The 20,890-nt window shown below is 41.1% G+C and overlaps 1 protein-coding gene across 2 annotated transcripts in view; it reads right to left on the reverse strand.

Annotated features, from left to right (window-relative positions):
- The window catches only part of EMSY (EMSY transcriptional repressor, BRCA2 interacting), a 224,437-nt gene that overhangs the window by 108,144 nt on the left and 95,403 nt on the right, over positions 1-20,890 (reverse strand). The window contains exons 14-16 of one of the 2 annotated variants that reach the window (XM_053708698.1): positions 9,534-9,720; positions 8,539-8,703; positions 6,974-7,126 (exon numbers count right to left, since the gene is read on the reverse strand). In XM_053708698.1, the coding sequence (XP_053564673.1) occupies positions 6,974-7,126; positions 8,539-8,703; positions 9,534-9,720 (505 nt within the window). The remainder of the gene's footprint in view (positions 1-6,973; positions 7,127-8,538; positions 8,704-9,533; positions 9,721-20,890) is intronic. The other variant, XM_053708699.1, reaches the window with a different exon arrangement.

The raw sequence follows: 20,890 nt of genomic DNA on the forward strand, positions 1-20,890 counted from the left end.
TTTCTCCAATCTGTCTTGGAGAAAAGACAAAATCCTGGGAAGACGAACCCTACTCCATGAGTATCTCTTGGATTCACACCAATAAAGATATTTACGCCATATCTTATGGTAAATTTTTCTAGTAACAGGCTTACGAGCCTGAATCAAGGTATCTATGATCGAATCAGAAAACCCACGCTTAGACAAAATTAAGCATTCAATCTCCAAGCAGTTAGCTGCAGAGAAACTAGATTCGGATGATGGAAGGGGCCCTGAATGAGAAGGTCTTTCCTCAATGGGAGCTTCCACGGTGGCTGAGATGACATGTCCACCAGATCGCCATACCAAGTCCTGTGAGGCCACGCAGGGAGGGAACACATAAGCTAGGCTGAAAGACCAGGGCACTGCCAAGGCATCTATCAGCTCGGCCTGGGGATCCCTGGATCTGGACCCGTATCTCGGAAGCTTGGATCTCATGGCATCTCGTCAGAATGCCAACTCCGGCCTGCCCCATCTGAGAACCAGGCTGTAAAATAGCTCCGGATGGAGTTCCCATTCTCTCGGATGAAACATCTGTCTGCTCAGAAAGTCTGCTTCCCAGTTTTCCACCCCTGGGATGTAGATCGCTGACAGATGGCAAGAGTGTGACTCCGCCCACTGTATTATCTTGGCTACTTCTGTCATCGCTAAGGAACTCCTTGTTCCTCCCTGATGATTGATGTAAGCTACCGTTGTGATGATGTCCGACTGGAACCTGATGAATTGGGCCGAAGCCAACTGAGGTCAAGCCTGAAGCGCATTGAATATGGCTCTCAACTCCAGTATGTTGATTGGAAGGAGAGACTCCGCCTGAGTCCATACACCCTGAGCCCTCAGGGAATTCCAGACTGCTCCCCATCCTAGTAGACTGGCGTCCGTTGTCACTATCACCCATGAGGGTCTGCGTGTCCCCTGGGATAGATGATCCAGTGACAACCACCATAGAAGAGAGTCCCTTGTCTCCTGATCTAGAGTTATTTGAGGAGACAAATCGGTATAATCTCCATTCTACTGTCTGAGCATGCTCAGTTGCAGAGGGCGGAGATGAAATCGAGCAAACGGAATGATGTCCATTGCGGCCACCATCAATCCAATTACTTCCATGCACTGAGCCACTGACGGCCAAGGATTGGACTGAAGGGCTCACCATGTAGCCATGAGCTTTACCCTCCTGACCTCTGTCAGAAAGATTTTCATGGAAAGAGAATCGATTAGAGTTCCCAAGAAGGCTACCCTTTTCTGTGGAATTAAACTCTTTCCCAGATTTACCTTCCACCCGTGAGTTCTCAGGAAGGAAAGGACAAGGTCGGTATAAGACTTTGCCAGCTGATAAGAGGACGCCTGGATCAGAATATCGTCTAGATAAGGCGCCACCGCAACGCCCCGCGGTCTGAGAACTGCCAACAGAGACCCCAGAACCTTTGTGAAAATTCTGGGCGCTGTGGCCAGACCGAAAGGAAGACCCACAAACTGGAAATGTTTGTCCAGAAAAGCGAATCTCAGGAATTTGTGATGATCTTTGTGAATGAGGACATGAATATATGCATCCTTTAGATCCACGGTAGTCATAAATTGACCCTCCTGGACCAATGGAAGAATGGTACGAATAGTCTCCATCTTGAAGGATGGAACTCTGAGAAACTTGTTTAGACTCTTGAGATCTAAGACAGGTCTGAAAGTTCCCTCTTTTTTGGGAACTACAAACAGATTTGAATAAAATCCCTGTCCCTGAATTGGAACTGGACAGATTACCCCCATGGAGGAGAGGTCTCTTACACAGCGTAAGAACGCCTCTCTCTTTATCTGGTCTACAGACAATCGAGAAAGAAGAAATCTTCCCCTGGGGGAAGTGTTTCTGAACTCCAGTTTGTATCTCTGAGACACTATATCTATTGCCCAGGGATCCTGAACGTCTCTTATCCAAGCCTGGACGAAGAAGGATAGTCTGCCCCCTACCAGATCCGGTCCCGGATCGGGGGCCAACCCTTCGTGCTGACTTGGGTGCATGTTTCAAGCCTGGTTGGGTCTCCACGTGGACTTGAAATGAGAATAGTTCCCTTCCTGCTTAGTGGAAGAGGGGATTCGAACGAAAATTACTCTGTCGACCTCTCTGTTTGGATTTTTTATCCTGAGGGAGGAGGTGACCCTTGCCTCCCGTGATGTCATAAATAATTTCCTTCAAGTCAGGACCAAACAGGGTCTTCCCCTTATCCAAGTCTAAACTTTTGGCTATTCCTTATAACACATCTGCAGACCAAGATTTCAGCCACAAGGCTGTACGTGCTAAGATGGAAAACCCTGAGCTCTTAATTTGGTAATTTGCAGAGAAGCATCTGTCACAAAAGAATTAGCCAATTTAAGAGCTTTAATTCTATCCTGTATCTCTTCCAAAGAAGTCTCAGTCTTAAGAGATTCTTCCAGGGCATCAAACCAATAAGCAGTCGCAGTCGTAACCGTGACAATACAGGCCACCGGTTGCAAAAGCAACTCTTGATGAACATAAAGCTTCTTAAGGAGACCCTCTAATTTCTTATCCATAGGGTCCTTAAAGGCACAACTATCCTCAATAGGGATAGTAGTTTGTTTAGCTAAAGTGGAAATAACGCTTTCCACCTTAGGAACCGTCTGCCAAGAATCCCTGATAGCATCAGCTATAGGATACATCTTCTTGAAAACGGGAGGAGAAAATGGAATACCTGGTCTCTCCCATTCCTTAGCAGTAATCTCCGAAGTTCTCTTGGGAACTGGAAAAACATCCTAATAAGAAGGAACCTCTAGATATCTGTCCAACTTACTCAATTTTTCTGGAGGAACTACAATTGAATGGCAGTCGTCCAAAGTCACCAAAACCTCCCTCAATAACAGGCGGAGGTGTTCCAGCTTAAACCAGAAAGAAACCACTTCTGAATCCGTCGGTAGCAGGGCGCTTTCCGATTCAGAAAGCTCTCCTTCAGATAGGGCCTCCAATTCTAAGCCCTGTGATGGTACGTCTGATATCGCCATTAAAGCATCAGAAGCCGTATTGGCCATGAGGGAGTCCTTCCTTCTGCGTTTGCCTTGCAATATGGGAAAGGCAGATAACTCTTCTAAAAGTTTAGAAGACATAACTGCAGCTATGTCCTTTAGAGTAATCGTAGTCGAAGCTGCGGAGGTACTGGACTGCGCCTGAGCAGGCGTTGACTGTGGCGCTTGGGGAGAAAGTTGCGGCATACTCTGAAACTCATCGGTAGAACCCTGAGAAGCATCCGCTTTTATTAAATCTTTATCAAAAAAACATTTGTCCTCTAAACTGCAATGCCCTCTCAGTACATGAGGGACAAAAAGTAACAGGAGGTTCCATTTGCATTCAAACGTAATGAACATGTAACATTAATAATATCTTCCATGTCAGCAAATCAAGCAAAACAGATTTGGTTGTGGATTGCAAAAACAACCTAATATGAGAGTAAGCAAAAAAGCTTCTGAAATAAAACGTGTAACTGTGCTTTTAAATTTGATCAATAAAGTAACAGCACTCACACACTGGCATATCTAACATGGGACATAAGAACGGATATAAGGAAAAGCCAAAGTCTTTTTTAACTACAGGCCTGCCGTTAAACTAAAGAGCCTCTGCCTCCTCAACAGCTCTGCTGAGGCGCCTACCTGCCCCCTCGTTACTCTGATCTCTGTCTCCAAGTTACCCTGCCTAAGATCGCTTGGTTTGATATATAACCATGCGGTCTTGGCAGTCAGCAAAGGCACAGCTCTCGCTCTGTAAGGTACTAGCAGAAAAACAGCAGCACGGCTCTTCCTCAGCGCGGGAAGATAACTCCGCCCTTCGTGGGCGTTAACTAACATGCTAGAGCTTCCAGCTTAAGAAACCGCGTTCCGTATGTCACTGCATAAACATCCGAACATACCATGCGGTCTGGCCCCATAATGTTCACATAAAACACTCTCCGGACCACAACACAAAACAATAACCCCTGCACTGGAGTCTTGCTCCGCAACTAGGGTCCTCAGCATCCAGCCCACAGTCTACCTGCGCTCTCACAATAAAGAGTACAGTGTCCAATTGTGTCCTGAGTGCTCCTTGTCCTGATCTTCCCCCACCACATCTTCCCTTGTAGACAATAGAGAAGCCCTGAGGTGTAAATTAAACCAAGGGAGTCAGAGGAATAAAATCTGCAGCAGCTTCTGAGTTAGTGCTGTCCCAGAAATTAAAAGCTGCACATACCTTGGTGCTGAGCGACAGCATGAACGGTCCCACAGTTATCAAGAAGTCTTCTTTCCTTCCTGCCATTCTGTGGAGACATACAGGGTCTTAGTAATTGCTAAGACCATCATGAAAAGGGCAGCACACAATATGGGAGGCGCAGTGAGAAATTGATCCCACCAGTTCCCAATGCTTTAAAGCCACCTGTAGCTCTGCTATCAAGAGGCTGACAAGGAATACGGCTAGACCCTGTAATAAAATAGTACTCACTGGCACCCTTTTTAAAATAAAAAACTCTTGATTGAAGAATCTAAACTAACACCTCACTTTACCTCTTCCTTTTACTAACACAGGCAAAGAGAATGACTGAGTTGGGAGGGAAGGGAGGAGCTATTTATACAGCTCTGCTGTGGTGCTCTTTGCCTCCTCCTGTTGACCAGGAGGCGTAATTCCAAGTAAGGATGAAACCCGTGGACTTACCGTATATTGAAAAAGAAAGCATTCTTTACAATAGCAGTGGGCATACTAGGTAATTAAGGCGTGAATATTATTGTGTGTATAATATATATACAATTCTGTCTGTTTAAATATCTGTCTAACAAATTATTAACTAAACTGAAACCGTGCTTAACCCCCTTGGCTACCACAATCTCTCTCCTTAACGGCACATGTGTAACGTTCATGCAATATATGTGTAATAGTTTGCGATTGGTTAGAAAGGGTAGATTTGTTCTGAGGGACAGGGAAATAAGTTGAAAAAAAACCTTAAACAATATCCTCATTTGACAAAATAAAGCTGCATTATTCATTGCAATATGAAGGTACATTATAATGCAGCTTACAATTTGTGTTTAATGTCCCTTTAAATATATTAATGTTTTTATCTCAACAGACAGCATGTTTAAAGCCCCAAGCCCACCTACCTGCATGTAGATGCTGTACATCAGTCTTGGCACCCTACCCCATTATTACAAAGCTTACCATAATCACACACCCAATAGAACAGTGCCGCAGTATAAATAAATTACAATACTAATAACAAAAAGCATGCAATATATCCAGAAATAGGATAAGTCCATGAATATAAACATTGTACTACTTAAATACAGTGCACAACCCATCTTCTTCACTAGAACATTTATCCCTCATTTACTTACAGAATAGAAAGGATTATTTCTTGCACAGCTTACAGATAGTCAGTAGCTGCAAGGACTAAAGCTGCACTTAATAATAGAGGAGCACTCATCTATTCTCCAATCAGGTGACCATAGGAATGAAGGAAGATACAACAATGTTAACTGCGTGAACTTTAACAAACTTAACTGATGAACACAGCAAAATGTCACAATTTTTTTTAAATCATCATTAAAGGGACATTCCAGCCAGAATTGAAATCCAAATGGACGCATTTCCGTTTTGAATAGAAGTTTTTTACAATATACATGGATCAGCAAAAATGCTAGCTTCAAAAGTGTATTTAAGTATGCACAGTGCACCAGTATTTTAAACACAGCACCTGCTCAAAGAACCTAAGGTGCTTGTACCCCCTAGTAATGACTCAATTTCTTAATTGCGGACATGATACAAACCCCACTGGCGCTCTGAGCAGTGACAGTATTTAAAACGCTGGTGCACTGAGAATATCTAGCTATACTTCACATGCAGAGAAAAATGTTAAAGGGACACTGAACCTAATTTTTTTCTTTTGTGATTCAGATAGAGCATGACATTTTAAGCAACGTTCTAATTGACTCTTATTATCACATTTTCTTCATTCTCTTGGAATCTTTATTTGAAATGCAAGAATGTAAGTTTAGATGCCGGACCATTTTTGGTGAACAACCTAGGTTGTCCTTGCTGATTGGTGGATAATTCATCCACCAATAAAAAGTGCTGTCCAGAGTTCTAAACCAAGAAAAAAGCTCAGATGCCTTCTTTTTTATATAAAGATAGCAAGAGAACGAAGAAACATTGATAATAGGAGTAAATTAGAAAGTTGCCTAAAATTACATGCTCTATCTGAATCAAGAAAGAAAAAATTTGAGTTCAGTGTCCCTTTAACACTAAACCAGTGCTTGCTAAATGTATATTACAAATATTTTTCTATTCAAAGATGTAATTCATCCATGTACAGTTCAATTTTGAGTGGAATATCCCTTTAACTCTATTTCAACTGAAAACGGTCTATCAAGTCCGCCCTCAATTCCTTCAGAAGTGTGAGAATAACTATTTTAAAAGCATTTTGTAGATCACAGACATTCTTGGATACCCCTGCACTATTAATGCATCATGTTGCAATCTTTAACAAAAAGTGAACAAAATGTTCTCTCTCCCTGGGAAGCCATTTTTTTTCCTACTGGCAAACTAATTATTTTTTACAAACCCTGATTATGATTTTGTATTTCTCTTGAGGGAGCTTCCCCATTCAACTTACAGCTGTTAACCAACCTAGATCAGTGTTTCTCAATTCCAGTCCTTAGACCAGATTTTTCGGATATCTGAACTGAAGCACAGGTGAAATAATCAGCTGACGGTTGAGAATGGGTTTATTACCATGGTTATTGATCAGCCATTTATTTTACCCATGCTCTAGTTCAGATATCATGAAAACCTGGTGTGTTAGGGGTCCTGAGGACCGGAAGAAAGAAATGCTGGCTTAGAGTATCTAATAGCTACGCTACTACAATTCATGGAGAATTTAAGAGCCAGCAGCAGTTCTGAACCGTAGCAGCTAAGCTCCACTGCTGGACTCCCTACCTGTAGTAATGTATTCTGCAACCAGCTTGGACTCCACCACAGCAATGGAAGTGCTTTCAGGAGGGCGTTTATCAGGGGCCATCTGAATAGGAACAGCCATCTGACTCAGGTCAATGGTCGGCTGCCGGGGCTTAGATTCCACTTTCTCTTTCACTGGAGGATAAGCGGATAATTACAAGGTGCCAGTCACCAAGTATTGCCATTAAGGGACAATGAAACACCTCTTGAATTAGTGTAAAATTTGTGTTTGTCCTACACTCCCTAAAGAGATCAAAATGCAAATTATGTACCCTAGTTTGTCTTCAAAAAATGTTGCAAAATCAATTTGCTTGCTTAGGCAATTTGCAGCAGTTAAAAAAAAAGTGTGGGTTAAAGAATTTGGTTTTTGACCTCTCTAGACAATGAGAAACCAGAACAGCAATTTACTTCTTACACAAAAGCAAGAGATATTTAATGTCCCCTTTATATCATGAAACATATAATGTGACGACAGAATCCCAGAAACAGTAAGGGAGCGGCAAAAGCGCAAGAGGCTTGTTTCAGAGAAAGGAACTTTAAAAATATCTTCTTTATTCCATTAATAGAAAAAGTTTCATATTATATATTTTATTATATCCTGTGTTGAATAATAACCTATTTTCTTATTAGTCTTAGTGAATTGTCAGTCTACAAATACAGCCCTTGGAATTGTTCAATGAATATTGGACTCCTAGGTATGGAAGAAATTATTTTTTTTTTTAATGTGCAGCGCAAGTATTTTTTATCTTTTTTTTCCCTAATATTAATACCTTTACTTTCTTCTGCTGTCTGCCCCCTGCCAAACTGCTTTCTACGTTTTCTATATTGTGCAGCAGCTAGCACAGCCAACGTAAAGACAAGCTGTATTGCCTATCAGAAATAATAAGTGCAGCTCCTGAGATTTAGGGAAGCCACAGAACCAACTCTGCATTTTAATGGCTGCATTCCATGTTAACGGCATGTGCAGTCTGTCAGGTGCATACAATGTATCCCAGGTATAGGGCCTTTGTGACCGCTCTATGCATCACTATACTACAGAAAGGAATGGGAAGGGTGCAGAGAGAACAGATAAAAAACTGCCGGAGATTTCTAAAACTAAAACTTTTTGAAAAATAAAAAATACATTAGTTTTTGCATTACAGAAGAATGGAGCTTCAAAAAAAGTATTTACCATCACTTTAACGCGTTTTTGTGCTAGCACGTTTCATTTCTTGTCTTTCATATGAAAGAGAAATTTTGAGAACGAAGTACCTTTAAAGGGGAACACAAACTGCCCTTTAAAAGCATTAGAGAGTAACTACATACATATAAATATGACAAGGAGGCTGCAATGCTAAACCATGCTATGAAATATGCAGGATAGCTAAATTAACTTTTTATTTGCCGTCAGATTATATATTTCTGGGTCTCCAGAACTATTAGAAAAAAAACACATTATTGTAAAGTTAATAGAAGGTAAAAACAGCCAAAACACCAATAGTTATAGAAAGCACAGAGACGCACCGTGTGGCTTGCTGATTCCTGGGTTGCACCCTGCATGTACTCACCGGCAGTCTGCTGGAGCTCCATGAGAGCCTTGATGGTGGATGTAGCAGACTGGGATTCACCTGACAAATCTTGGTATATAATTGTAGGAGTGGTCTCCATGGCTATTTCATGTTCCGACCAATCCTGAGCTCTAGAAGCAATTACATGAACCACAGGTTGCGAATCTGAGTAAAGAGATGAGAACACAACTTATTATTCATTTCATACCATGTAAAACCCATAAAAGGGGTATTTAAGGCATTGCTTCGTTTGTTGCATCTTAAATAATAATTAGATACTTATCAGCTAATTAACTTGCCTAAAACACATTTCCAGTTAGTTCCAATATCCATTTAAAAAGTTTTAATTTAGGGGTCAACAAATACGTTCAAAATTTAGCAGCCAGACAGTGGTATTTGTATTTAGACACATGGAGAATAACCCTTAAAAGTTAGGAGCCAGAGGTAAAATTCTAGGAGCTAGTCGCTCCCTAGCTCCTCAGTTTGTCGAGCCCTGACTTTGTTTAATGAAAAATGGTTAAGAAATTTGAGAGTTGAAAGGGACATAGTATTTAGACTAGATTAAGAATTCATTGTATTCAAAGAAGCTGCAGGAGCATCCTTTCAAATGAGCTGAAAACTCCCATCCACCCATCCCACTGGACGGATGATTTCTGCTGCTGCTTCTTGTTTAAAAAAAATGTTATAGCCATTACTGCGGTATTTAAATTTTCAGTAAAAGTGATGGATAAAAGGCAACAGCAGCCATTTTAAATGACAGAATAAAGGTTATGGAACCATTTGTAACAATATATATATACACACTCCGGCAGGTAAAATGGATCATTGGAAACACATTAAGGGGTGGGCATTTTACTTTATATGTTCCTAAAAATGATTTGCCAAATTCCTTTCAATCCTACAAACTAAGAACCCAGAAAGGGCAACTTACATGCTGGGATTAGATTTATAAAGGCTGTAGATTCCATGTGGTTCATGAACTGTTCTGGGTTTACCTTGAGAGCTCTGAGATGACTCTGTAGAGGAAGAGCTGCTCTCAGTATCTTCCTTCACTTCCTGAATAGTGGCGCTAGTCGTCTCCACCACCCGCGAAGCCTGCTGAAGAGTCTCCGTAACTAGCTGCCGCGTTTGCTCACTCATTACGGTCGCCTGGAATGTCATCGGCTTTGGCTTTATTAGCACCTGAAACAAGGGAGTGCATGTAACACATCTAGTACACAGCATCACACGTGAGAATACTGCACTCTACAATGTCATCGGTTTAGCTTTATTAGCACCTGAAACAAGGGAGTGCATGTAACATATCTAGTACACAGCATCACACGTGAGAATACTGCACTCTACAATGTCATTGGTTTAGCTTTATTAGCACCTGAAACAAGGGAGTGCATGTAACACATCTAGTACACAGCATCACACGTGAGAATACTGCACTCTACAATGTCATTGGTTTAGCTTTATCAGCACCTGAAACAAGGGAGTGCATGTAACATATCTAGTACACAGCATCACACGTGAGAATACTGCACTCTACAATGTCATTGGTTTAGCTTTATCAGCACCTGAAACAAGGGAGTGCATGTAACACATCTAGTACACAGCATCACACGTGAGAATACTGCACTCTACAATGTCATTGGTTTAGCTTTATTAGCACCTGAAACAAGGGAGTGCATGTAACATATCTAGTACACAGCATCACACGTGAGAATACTGCACTCTACAATGTCATTGGTTTAGCTTTATTAGCACCTGAAACAAGGGAGTGCATGTAACACATCTAGTACACAGCATCACACGTGAGAATACTGCACTCTACAATGTCATTGGTTTAGCTTTATCAGCACCTGAAACAAGGGAGTGCATGTAACATATCTAGTACACAGCATCACACGTGAGAATACTGCACTCTACAATGTCATTGGTTTAGCTTTATCAGCACCTGAAACAAGGGAGTGCATGTAACACATCTAGTACACAGCATCACACGTGAGAATACTGCACTCTACAATGTCATTGGTTTAGCTTTATTAGCACCTGAAACAAGGGAGTGCATGTAACATATCTAGTACACAGCATCACACGTGAGAATACTGCACTCTACAATGTCATTGGTTTAGCTTTATTAGCACCTGAAACAAGGGAGTGCATGTAACACATCTAGTACACAGCATCACACGTGAGAATACTGCACTCTACAATGTCATTGGTTTAGCTTTATTAGCACCTGAAACAAGGGAGTGCATGTAACATATCTAGTACACAGCATCACACGTGAGAATACTGCACTCTATAATGTCATTGGTTTAGCTTTATTAGCACCTGAAACAAGGGAGTGCATGTAACATATCTAGTACACAGCATCACACGTGAGAATACTGCACTCTACAATGTCATTGGTTTAGCTTTATTAGCACCTGAAACAAGGGAGTGCATGTAACATATCTAGTACACAGCATCACACGTGAGAATACTGCACTCTACAATGTCATTGGTTTAGCTTTATTAGCACCTGAAACAAGGGAGTGCATGTAACATATCTAGTACACAGCATCACACGTGAGAATACTGCACTCTACAATGTCATTGGTTTAGCTTTATTAGCACCTGAAACAAGGGAGTGCATGTAACATATCTAGTACACAGCATCACACGTGAGAATACTGCACTCTACAATGTCATTGGTTTAGCTTTATTAGCACCTGAAACAAGGGAGTGCATGTAACATATCTAGTACACAGCATCACACGTGAGAATACTGCACTCTACAATGTCATCGGTTTAGCTTTATTAGCACCTGAAACAAGGGAGTGCATGTAACACATCTAGTACACAGCATCACACGTGAGAATACTGCACTCTACAATGTCATTGGTTTAGCTTTATTAGCACCTGAAACAAGGGAGTGCATGTAACACATCTAGTACACAGCATCACACGTGAGAATACTGCACTCTACAATGTCATTGGTTTAGCTTTATTAGCACCTGAAACAAGGGAGTGCATGTAACATATCTAGTACACAGCATCACACGTGAGAATACTGCACTCTACAATGTCATTGGTTTAGCTTTATTAGCACCTGAAACAAGGGAGTGCATGTAACATATCTAGTACACAGCATCACACGTGAGAATACTGCACTCTACAATGTCATTGGTTTAGCTTTATCAGCACCTGAAACAAGGGAGTGCATGTAACACATCTAGTACACAGCATCACACGTGAGAATACTGCACTCTACAATGTCATTGGTTTAGCTTTATTAGCACCTGAAACAAGGGAGTGCATGTAACACATCTAGTACACAGCATCACACGCGAGAATACTGCACTCTACAATGTCATTGGTTTAGCTTTATTAGCACCTGAAACAAGGGAGTGCATGTAACACATCTAGTACACAGCATCACACGTGAGAATACTGCACTCTACAATGTCATTGGTTTAGCTTTATTAGCACCTGAAACAAGGGAGTGCATGTAACACATCTAGTACACAGCATCACACGTGAGAATACTGCACTCTACAATGTCATTGGTTTAGCTTTATTAGCACCTGAAACAAGGGAGTGCATGTAACATATCTAGTACACAGCATCACACGTGAGAATACTGCACTCTACAATGTCATTGTTTTAGCTTTATTAGCACCTGAAACAAGGGAGTGCATGTAACACATCTAGTACACAGCATCACACGTGAGAATACTGCACTCTACAATGTCATTGGTTTAGCTTTATTAGCACCTGAAACAAGGGAGTGCATGTAACACATCTAGTACACAGCATCACACGTGAGAATACTGCACTCTACAATGTCATTGGTTTAGCTTTATTAGCACCTGAAACAAGGGAGTGCATGTAACATATCTAGTACACAGCATCACACGTGAGAATACTGCACTCTACAATGTCATTGGTTTAGCTTTATCAGCACCTGAAACAAGGGAGTGCATGTAACATATCTAGTACACAGCATCACACGTGAGAATACTGCACTCTACAATGTCATTGGTTTAGCTTTATTAGCACCTGAAACAAGGGAGTGCATGTAACACATCTAGTACACAGCATCACACGTGAGAATACTGCACTCTACAATGTCATTGGTTTAGCTTTATTAGCACCTGAAACAAGGGAGTGCATGTAACACATCTAGTACACAGCATCACACGTGAGAATACTGCACTCTACAATGTCATTGGTTTAGCTTTATTAGCACCTGAAACAAGGGAGTGCATGTAACATATCTAGTACACAGCATCACACGTGAGAATACTGCACTCTACAATGTCATTGGTTTAGCTTTATTAGCACCTGAAACAAGGGAGTGCATGTAACATATCTAGTACACAGCATCACACGTGAGAATACTGCACTCTACAATGTCATTGGTTTAGCTTTATTAGCACCTGAAACAAGGGAGTGCATGTAACATATCTAGTACACAGCATCACACGTGAGAATACTGCACTCTACAATGTCATTGGTTTAGCTTTATTAGCACCTGAAACAAGGGAGTGCATGTAACACATCTAGTACACAGCATCACACGCGAGAATACTGCACTCTACAATGTCATTGGTTTAGCTTTATTAGCACCTGAAACAAGGGAGTGCATGTAACATATCTAGTACACAGCATCACACGTGAGAATACTGCACTCTACAATGTCATTGGTTTAGCTTTATTAGCACCTGAAACAAGGGAGTGCATGTAACACATCTAGTACACAGCATCACACGTGAGAATACTGCACTCTACAATGTCATTGGTTTAGCTTTATCAGCACCTGAAACAAGGGAGTGCATGTAACACATCTAGTACACAGCATCACACGTGAGAATACTGCACTCTACAATGTCATTGGTTTAGCTTTATTAGCACCTGAAACAAGGGAGTGCATGTAACACATCTAGTACACAGCATCACACGTGAGAATACTGCACTCTACAATGTCATTGGTTTAGCTTTATTAGCACCTGAAACAAGGGAGTGCATGTAACATATCTAGTACACAGCATCACACGTGAGAATACTGCACTCTACAATGTCATCGGTTTAGCTTTATTAGCACCTGAAACAAGGGAGTGCATGTAACATATCTAGTACACAGCATCACACGTGAGAATACTGCACTCTACAATGTCATTGGTTTAGCTTTATTAGCACCTGAAACAAGGGAGTGCATGTAACACATCTAGTACACAGCATCACACGTGAGAATACTGCACTCTACAATGTCATTGGTTTAGCTTTATCAGCACCTGAAACAAGGGAGTGCATGTAACATATCTAGTACACAGCATCACACGTGAGAATACTGCACTCTACAATGTCATTGGTTTAGCTTTATTAGCACCTGAAACAAGGGAGTGCATGTAACATATCTAGTACACAGCATCACACGTGAGAATACTGCACTCTACAATGTCATTGGTTTAGCTTTATTAGCACCTGAAACAAGGGAGTGCATGTAACATATCTAGTACACAGCATCACACGTGAGAATACTGCACTCTACAATGTCATTGGTTTAGCTTTATTAGCACCTGAAACAAGGGAGTGCATGTAACACATCTAGTACACAGCATCACACGTGAGAATACTGCACTCTACAATGTCATTGGTTTAGCTTTATTAGCACCTGAAACAAGGGAGTGCATGTAACACATCTAGTACACAGCATCACACGTGAGAATACTGCACTCTACAATGTCATTGGTTTAGCTTTATTAGCACCTGAAACAAGGGAGTGCATGTAACATATCTAGTACACAGCATCACACGTGAGAATACTGCACTCTACAATGTCATTGGTTTAGCTTTATTAGCACCTGAAACAAGGGAGTGCATGTAACACATCTAGTACACAGCATCACACGCGAGAATACTGCACTCTACAATGTCATTGGTTTAGCTTTATTAGCACCTGAAACAAGGGAGTGCATGTAACATATCTAGTACACAGCATCACACGTGAGAATACTGCACTCTACAATGTCATTGGTTTAGCTTTATTAGCACCTGAAACAAGGGAGTGCATGTAACATATCTAGTACACAGCATCACACGTGAGAATACTGCACTCTACAATGTCATTGGTTTAGCTTTATTAGCACCTGAAACAAGGGAGTGCATGTAACATATCTAGTACACAGCATCACACGTGAGAATACTGCACTCTACAATGTCATTGGTTTAGCTTTATTAGCACCTGAAACAAGGGAGTGCATGTAACACATCTAGTACACAGCATCACACGTGAGAATACTGCACTCTACAATGTCATTGGTTTAGCTTTATTAGCACCTGAAACAAGGGAGTGCATGTAACATATCTAGTACACAGCATCACACGTGAGAATACTGCACTCTACAATGTCATCGGTTTAGCTTTATTAGCACCTGAAACAAGGGAGTGCATGTAACATATCTAGTACACAGCATCACACGTGAGAATACTGCACTCTACAATGTCATTGGTTTAGCTTTATTAGCACCTGAAACAAGGGAGTGCATGTAACATATCTAGTACACAGCATCACACGTGAGAATACTGCACTCTACAATGTCATTGGTTTAGCTTTATTAGCACCTGAAACAAGGGAGTGCATGTAACACATCTAGTACACAGCATCACACGTGAGAATACTGCACTCTACAATGTCATTGGTTTAGCTTTATTAGCACCTGAAACAAGGGAGTGCATGTAACATATCTAGTACACAGCATCACACGTGAGAATACTGCACTCTACAATGTCATTGGTTTAGCTTTATTAGCACCTGAAACAAGGGAGTGCATGTAACATATCTAGTACACAGCATCACACGTGAGAATACTGCACTCTACAATGTCATTGGTTTAGCTTTATTAGCACCTGAAACAAGGGAGTGCATGTAACACATCTAGTACACAGCATCACACGTGAGAATACTGCACTCTACAATGTCATTGGTTTAGCTTTATTAGCACCTGAAACAAGGGAGTGCATGTAACATATCTAGTACACAGCATCACACGTGAGAATACTGCACTCTACAATGTCATTGGTTTAGCTTTATTAGCACCTGAAACAAGGGAGTGCATGTAACATATCTAGTACACAGCATCACACGTGAGAATACTGCACTCTACAATGTCATTGGTTTAGCTTTATTAGCACCTGAAACAAGGGAGTGCATGTAACATATCTAGTACACAGCATCACACGTGAGAATACTGCACTCTACAATGTCATTGGTTTAGCTTTATTAGCACCTGAAACAAGGGAGTGCATGTAACATATCTAGTACACAGCATCACACGTGAGAATACTGCACTCTACAATGTCATTGGTTTAGCTTTATTAGCACCTGAAACAAGGGAGTGCATGTAACATATCTAGTACACAGCATCACACGCGAGAATACTGCACTCTACAATGTCATTGGTTTAGCTTTATTAGCACCTGAAACAAGGGAGTGCATGTAACATATCTAGTACACAGCATCACACGTGAGAATACTGCACTCTACAATGTCATTGGTTTAGCTTTATTAGCACCTGAAACAAGGGAGTGCATGTAACACATCTAGTACACAGCATCACACGTGAGAATACTGCACTCTACAATGTCATTGGTTTAGCTTTATTAGCACCTGAAACAAGGGGAGTGCATGTAACATATCTAGTACACAGCATCACACGTGAGAATACTGCACTCTACAATGTCATTGGTTTAGCTTTATTAGCACCTGAAACAAGGGAGTGCATGTAACACATCTAGTACACAGCATCACACGTGAGAATACTGCACTCTACAATGTCATTGGTTTAGCTTTATCAGCACCTGAAACAAGGGAGTGCATGTAACACATCTAGTACACAGCATCACACGTGAGAATACTGCACTCTACAATGTCATTGGTTTAGCTTTATTAGCACCTGAAACAAGGGAGTGCATGTAACACATCTAGTACACAGCATCACACGTGAGAATACTGCACTCTACAATGTCATTGGTTTAGCTTTATTAGCACCTGAAACAAGGGAGTGCATGTAACATATCTAGTACACAGCATCACACGTGAGAATACTGCACTCTACAATGTCATTGGTTTAGCTTTATTAGCACCTGAAACAAGGGAGTGCATGTAACACATCTAGTACACAGCATCACACGAGAGAATACTGCACTCTACAATGTCATTGGTTTAGCTTTATTAGCACCTGAAACAAGGGAGTGCATGTAACATATCTAGTACACAGCATCACACGCGAGAATACTGCACTCTACAATGTCATTGGTTTAGCTTTATTAGCACCTGAAACAAGGGAGTGCATGTAACACATCTAGTACACAGCATCACACGTGAGAATACTGCACTCTACAATGTCATTGGTTTAGCTTTATTAGCACCTGAAACAAGGGAGTGCATGTAACACATCTAGTACACAGCATCACACGTGAGAATACTGCACTCTACAATGTCATTGGTTTAGCTTTATTAGCACCTGAAACAAGGGAGTGCATGTAACATATCTAGTACACAGCATCACACGTGAGAATACTGCACTCTACAATGTCATTGGTTTAGCTTTATTAGCACCTGAAACAAGGGAGTGCATGTAACATATCTAGTACACAGCATCACACGTGAGAATACTGCACTCTACAATGTCATTGGTTTAGCTTTATTAGCACCTGAAACAAGGGAGTGCATGTAACATATCTAGTACACAGCATCACACGTGAGAATACTGCACTCTACAATGTCATTGGTTTAGCTTTATCAGCACCTGAAACAAGGGAGTGCATGTAACATATCTAGTACACAGCATCACACGCGAGAATACTGCACTCTACAATGTCATTGGTTTAGCTTTATTAGCACCTGAAACAAGGGAGTGCATGTAACATATCTAGTACACAGCATCACACGCGAGAATACTGCACTCTACAATGTCATTGGTTTAGCTTTATTAGCACCTGAAACAAGGGAGTGCATGTAACATATCTAGTACACAGCATCACACGTGAGAATACTGCACTCTACAATGTCATTGGTTTAGCTTTATTAGCACCTGAAACAAGGGAGTGCATGTAACATATCTAGTACACAGCATCACACGTGAGAATACTGCACTCTACAATGTCATTGGTTTAGCTTTATTAGCACCTGAAACAAGGGAGTGCATGTAACACATCTAGTACACAGCATCACACGTGAGAATACTGCACTCTACAATGTCATTGGTTTAGCTTTATTAGCACCTGAAACAAGGGAGTGCATGTAACATATCTAGTACACAGCATCACACGTGAGAATACTGCACTCTACAATGTCATTGGTTTAGCTTTATTAGCACCTGAAACAAGGGAGTGCATGTAACACATCTAGTACACAGCATCACACGTGAGAATACTGCACTCTACAATGTCATTGGTTTTAGCTTTATTAGCACCTGAAACAAGGGAGTGCATGTAACACTATCTAGTACACAGCATCACACGTGAGAATACTGCACTCTACAATGTCATTGGTTTAGCTTTATTAGCACCTGAAACAAGGGAGTGCATGTAACATATCTAGTACACAGCATCACACATGAGAATACTGCACTCTACAATGTCATTGGTTTAGCTTTATTAGCACCTGAAACAAGGGAGTGCATGTAACACTATCTAGTACACAGCATCACACGTGAGAATACTGCACTCTACAATGTCATCTGGTTTAGCTTTATTAGCACCTGAAACAAGGGAGTGCATGTAACATATCTAGTACACAGCATCACACGTGAGAATTACTGCACTCTACAATGTGTTTGGTTTAGCTTTATTAGCACCTGAAACAAGGGAGTGCATGTAACACATCTAGTACACAGCATCACACGTGAGAATACTGCACTCTACAATGTCATTGGTTTAGCTTTATTAGCACCTGAAACAAGGGAGTGCATGTAAACATATCTAGTACACAGCATCACACGTGAGAATACTGCACTCTACAATGTCATTGGTTTTATCTTTATTAGCACCTGAAACAAGGGAGTGCATGTAACACATCTAGTACACAGCATCACACGTGAGAATACTGCACTCTACAATGTCATTGGTTTAGCTTTATAGGCACCTGAAACAAGGGAGTGCATGTAAAACATCTAGTACACAGCATCACACGTGAGAATACTGCACTCTACAATGTCATTGGTTTAGCTTTATTAGCACCTGAAACAAGGGAGTGCATGTAACTCATCTAGTACAACAGCATCACACGTGAGAATACTGCACTCTACAATGTCATTGGTTTAGCTTTATTAGCACCTGAAACAAGGGAGTGCATGTAACATATCTAGTACACAGCATCACACCGTGAGAATACTGCACTCTACAATGTCATTGGTTTAGCTTTATTAGCACCTGAAACAAGGGAGTGCATGAAACATATCTAGTACACAGCATCACACGTGAGAATACTGCACTCTACAATGTCATTGGTTTAGCTTTATTAGCACCTGAAACAAGGGAGTGCATGTAACACATCTAGTACACAGCATCACACGTGAGAATACTGCACTCTACAATGTCATTGGTTTAGCTTTTATTAGCACCTGAAACAAGGGAGAGCATGTAACACATCTAGTACACAGCATCACACGTGAGAATACTGCACTCTACAATGTCATTGGTTTAGCTTTATTAGCACCTGAAACAAGGGAGTGCATGTAACACATCTAGTACACAGCGATCACACCGTGAGAATACTGCACTCTACAATGTCATTGGTTTAGCTTTATTAGGCACCTGAAACAAGGGAGTGCATGTAACATATCTAGTACACAGCATCACCCACGTGAGAATACTGCACTCTACAATGTCCATTGGTTTTAGCTTTAAATCGCACCTGAAACAAGGGAGTGCATGTAACAAATCTAGTACACAGCATCACACGTGAGAATACTGCACTCTACAATGTCATTGGTTTAGCTTTATTAGCACCTGAAACAAGGGAGTGCATGTAACATATCTAGTACACAGCATCACACGTGAGAATACTGCACTCTACAATGTCATTGGTTTAGCTTTATTAGCACCTGAAACAAGGGAGTGCATGTAACAAATCTAGTACACAGCATCACACGTGAGAATACTGCACTCTACAATGTCATTGGTTTAGCTTTATTAGCACCTGAAACAAGGGAGTGCATGTAACATATCTAGTACACAGCATCACACGTGAGAATACTGCACTCTACAATGTCATTGGTTTAGCTTTATCAGCACCTGAAACAAGGGAGTGCATGTAACATATCTAGTACACAGCATCACACGTGAGAATACTGCACTCTACAATGTCATTGGTTTAGCTTTATAGCACCTGAAACAAGGGAGTGCATGTAACACATCTAGTACACAGCATCACACGTGAGAATACTGCACTCTACAATGTCATTGGTTTAGCTTTATTAGCACCTGAAACAAGGGAGTGCATGTAACACATCTAGTACACAGCATCACACGTGAGAATACTGCACTCTACAATGTCATTGGTTTAGCTTTATTAGCACCTGAAACAAGGGAAGTGCATGTAACACATCTAGTACACAGCATCACACGTGAGAATACTGCACTCTACAATGTCATTGGTTTAGCTTTATTAGCACCTGAAACAAGGGAGTGCATGTAACACTATCTAGTACACAGCATCACACGTGAGAATACCGCACTCTACAATGTCATTGGTTTAGCTTTATTAGCACCTGAAACAAGGGAGTGCATGTAACATATCTAGTACAACAGCATCACACGTGAGAATACTGCACTCTACAATGTCATTGGTTTAGCTTTATAAGCCACCTGAAACAAGGGAGTGCATGTAACATATCTAGTACACAGCATCACACGTGAGAATACTGCACTCTACAATGTCATTGGTTTAGCTTTATTAGCACCTGAAACAAGGGGAGTGCATGTAACCGATCTAGTACACAGCATCACACGTGAGAATACTGCACTCTACAATGTCATTGGTTTAGCTTTATTAGCACCTGAAACAAGGGAGTGCATGTAACATATCTAGTACACAGCATCACACGTGAGAATACTGCACTCTACAATGTCATTGGTTTAGCTTTATTAGCACCTGAAACAAGGGAGTGCATGTAACATATCTAGTACACAGCATCACACGTGAGAATACTGCACTCTACAATGTCATTGGTTTAGCTTTATTAGCACCTGAAACAAGGGAGTGCATGTAACATATCTAGTACACAGCATCACACGTGAGAATACTGCACTCTACAATGTCATTGGTTTAGCTTTATTAGCACCTGAAACAAGGGAGTGCATGTAACACATCTAG

This window comes from Bombina bombina, chromosome 3 (assembly GCF_027579735.1).
Source record: "Bombina bombina isolate aBomBom1 chromosome 3, aBomBom1.pri, whole genome shotgun sequence".
Classification (NCBI taxonomy): Eukaryota; Metazoa; Chordata; class Amphibia; order Anura; family Bombinatoridae; genus Bombina; species Bombina bombina.